This window comes from Micropterus dolomieu, unplaced genomic scaffold (genome assembly GCF_021292245.1).
Source record: "Micropterus dolomieu isolate WLL.071019.BEF.003 ecotype Adirondacks unplaced genomic scaffold, ASM2129224v1 contig_10028, whole genome shotgun sequence".
NCBI lineage: Eukaryota > Metazoa > Chordata > Actinopteri > Centrarchiformes > Centrarchidae > Micropterus > Micropterus dolomieu.
In genome coordinates this window covers 1-3,788 of record NW_025739014.1, presented here as the reverse complement: position 1 = coordinate 3,788, position 3,788 = coordinate 1, and the positions used below count along the sequence as shown (strand labels likewise).

General features: G+C 39.9%; 1 protein-coding gene across 1 annotated transcript; it reads left to right on the top strand.

Annotated features, from left to right (window-relative positions):
* Window positions 1–543: 543 nt before the first annotated feature.
* On the top strand, window positions 544–1,572 carry LOC123965528 (ovarian cancer G-protein coupled receptor 1-like; the record flags this gene model as incomplete). Its single annotated transcript, XM_046042030.1, has 2 exons — window positions 544–882; window positions 992–1,572. Coding segments are annotated over 2 exons (841 nt in total), but the record flags the coding sequence as incomplete, so codon positions are not given.
* Window positions 1,573–3,788: the final 2,216 nt, after the last annotated feature.

Here is a 3,788-nt window from a genome sequence, read left to right as displayed (position 1 = left end):
CTCTTCATGGCCTCTCGCCTTGTTATATTTCTGACCTTTTAGTCCCATACGCACCAGCACGTACCTTGAGATCCTCGGGCAGAGGTCTGTTGTCTGTTCCAGAGTCTCGACTGAAAACTAAAGGGGACAGAGCGTTTGCTGTCAGGGCCCCGAGGCTCTGGAACAGCCTGCCCGAGGAAATCAGGTCGGCTGAGTCAGTGAACTCTTTTAAGTCCCTTCTTAAAACATACTTTTATAGGAGAGCGTTTCCCGATCTTATTTGACTTTATTTTATCCCTTTTATTTTATTGTATTTTACTAATTTTATATTTATCTTAAACGTGTATTTTAGTCTTTTCAATGTTTTCATCTTCTTTTTGTATTATTGTCTCTTGGGTATTATTGTCTTTCCCCTTTTTAAAGCACTTTGTAACTTAATAAGGGTTATTGTTATTATTATTATTATGTGTTTGAGCCAGAACGCTTCATATCTGTGGCTGAAAAACTGCTGCAGAAGCTGCAGGAAATCTGGCCCTTAGTCTTGTTCCTGCAGTGATTGGCCAGTGGGTCATATCTGAGATTCCTGTTGGATGAAAAAGTCAGAAATGGCTCTGACTGCAGCTGCTGGGCAGAGCAAGATGACAGATTTGGGAGGAGGTGGACTTCACAACATGTTTCCAACTGCTTGTTGACTTTTACCAATGTTTTCCTGCAGGTGAGAAGTGATCATGTTGCTCCCATCTACGTCATCAACCTTCTCATTTGCGACCTGATTCAGTTCTGCTACATGATCGTTCAGGTGGTACCAACTGTGGATTGGAGGATACATGACATCTTCATATATATTTACCTCTCTGCTCTGTTTGCCAGTGTTTACTTCATGGTCTGCATCGCCCTGGAAAGGTATCTGTCTGTCTATCCAGTATGTGTGGAGCTCCTTCTGTGTCTGAACATTATATTAGTTTATAACTCTGAAGCTCCTCAAAGACTTTGTGTCCATCTTGTATTACAGGTATTTGGTCATCGCCCACCCACTGTGGTACCGCTTCAGACGAACCATCAAGAGCTCTGTGGTGATCTGTGTCCTGGTCTGGGCCATTTCTCCTGTCTGTGTCGTCCGTTTCTATTTCTTTGTTGAAAATCTGGTGACAAACATAATGTTCATCATCCTCTTCCTCCTTCCCTTCCCGCTGTTAATCTTCTTCGTGGTTGGGACCCTCAAAGCCCTGTCTGCTTCCATCTCGGCGCCCCCTGATGAAAAACGACGAACTGTGGGAGTTTTGGTTCTGGTGCTGCTTATTTACACGCTGCTGTTCCTGTCCAGCATCATTTGGTACCTGGGTATAATTCATGACACGACCAATTTAATTCTGTCTCTTATGATTGTTAGGTTCAGTCCTCTTGCAGACTTGTTCCTGTATGTCTTCATGAGGAAAGGGTTCATAGACAAGCTTTTGGCCTCTGTGTGTTGCTGCAGAATGGACAGCAATGATATCAGCAGTCCATCAGTATGAATGATGTTTATGTCAACTTGCTCTGGTTCACTGTGATGGCTTCAACACATGGAAATAAAATGTGTTTTATTAGTTTGGAGCTGGAAGTTGATGTCTGTCATTATTCTCCTTTAATCCCAGAAGCAAAGCAGATATTATTTTAGATTATTTGAATTCTTGAGGTTCCTTTAGATGAATGTTTTTAAATGAGCAAGAGAGAGAAATATACATGACATTCCATCAAACTAATTTTGACAGCTACTTCCGGTCCCGCCTCCATACCGGATAAGTGTATGTATCTGATAAGAGGGGTGTATCCGGTCCCGCCCAAACCGTAAATATGCGTGTGTGTAACTGATAAGAGGGGTGCGTACATCCTTCCGTTGTGTGTTTTTGACTGATAATTGGAGGAGGTTTTTCATTGATTTAAAGACTTTATTAAGTAATAAAACATGAACTTGACTAGTAGGTGTTTATGGCAATAAATTTATCATTAAAAAAAGTATAGCAGTGAGTTATAAGTAAAGGAGGAATCTCCGGGGCCAGCAAAGGATCAGTAGGAGGTTTCTTCATTGATTTGGAATCAAGTCAGTCTTTATTATTAATCAAGTAAAGAATAAATTAAAATAATTACAGTAAAGCAGTAAAAGCCCAGTCCGTTGATGTGAGCGTTGCTTTTGCTGTGAGGGGTCCGAATGTTTCACCTTTCTTCAACTGCTAAAAACAAAGTTAGTTTACATCATAATTGAATGCATACCCCCAGACACGTCCTGAATCTAAATTCCTTCCTCATGAAGTGTATCGGGGGGCGGCGTCTGGATCCGGCTCAAATACAACACTTGTTTCTTGGGGGCTCCTCCCGGGGTTGAGTTTTGATAACTCGTTACAGGTGTCTGGCTGATCATCTTTGAATTGGCTGCTCTCTTGCTCATGTTTAGGTTGTTGTGGAATAGTTTTGTTATATGTTTCTGAATGACTAAATGGACTCCTTTTATTTTCGCAGACTCCCATCATTGGCCTATGGTAACCCCTCCTAGTCTCTTGGCAAGTTGGCAAGTTTGTAAGACAAAGCACTAGCAAAGATTTTACAAAGTTTAATTTTTGAACTCTCTTATTTTGCTGCATGCTGGTGAAGGTAATTTAAAAATCTGTTTAATTTTAACTCACTGTTATACTATTTTACAAATAAATAACTCTCAGTCAGAATGTACATAACATAGAATAAAGAGAATAGATGGCCACGAGGGTCAACAGGAGGCCAGTGGCAATGATTATGTATGTCACCACATTCATGAGAAAAACTTTCATGTAATACTCATAGTCGCTGTTGATGTAACCATTGTAGCCATAGGTGATGTTGCTGAGTTGAGTTGAGTTTGGTTCTGTGAGGTGCTGTTAAAGTAGAGACCTTCCATTCTTCAGAGTGAAACCTGTTTGAGAGATCAGGTTATTAAAGGGAGCAGGTTTTTAATATCTACCTAACATTGTTCAGTGACATCACTAAAGCTGTGAGGTGAAGTTCACACAAACACAGTGTCCCTATAGTTTACCCACAATCATATAAAATCACAAACTCCTGTCTTTCACTTTCTATCATCATTCCTCAACATTTGTTACATTTAACTTTTATTTAATCAAATAAGGAAAGAAGAACAAATATCTGTACGTGCTGATGTGAGGTCGTTACTGCAGCCATAGAACATCGTCCAGCTGTTTCACTAATTTAATGTTTAATGTTAATGCTCTTTGGTTTAGGACATCCTGCCTGTCTCCTGTACTCGATGCCCCTCTGAGTTTGGATCAGGAGGTTTACATAATAATAATATAATAATAATAATCCTTATTTGTAGAGCACTTTTCAAAAACAAGTTACAAAGTGCTTTAACAAGTGTAAAGAATAATACAAAAAAACAAGATAAGAGCATGAAAAATTTATATAAAATTAGTAAAATACAATAAAATAAAAGGGATAAAATAAAGTCAAATAAGATCAGGAAAAGCTCTCCTATAAAAGTATGTTTTAAGAAGGGGCTTAAAAGAGTTCACTGACTCAGCCGACCTGATTTCCTCGGGCAGGCTGTTCCAGAGCCTCGGGGCCCTGACAGCAAACGCTCTGTCCCCTTTAGTTTTCAGTCGAGACTCTGGAACAGACAACAGACCTCTGCCCGAGGATCTCAAGGTACGTGCTGGTGCGTATGGGACTAAAAGGTCAGAAATATAACAAGGCGAGAGGCCATGAAGAGCTTTAAAAGTGATCAATAGAATTTTAAAGTCAATTCTAAAACATACTGGGAGCCAGTGTAATGAAGCTAAAAT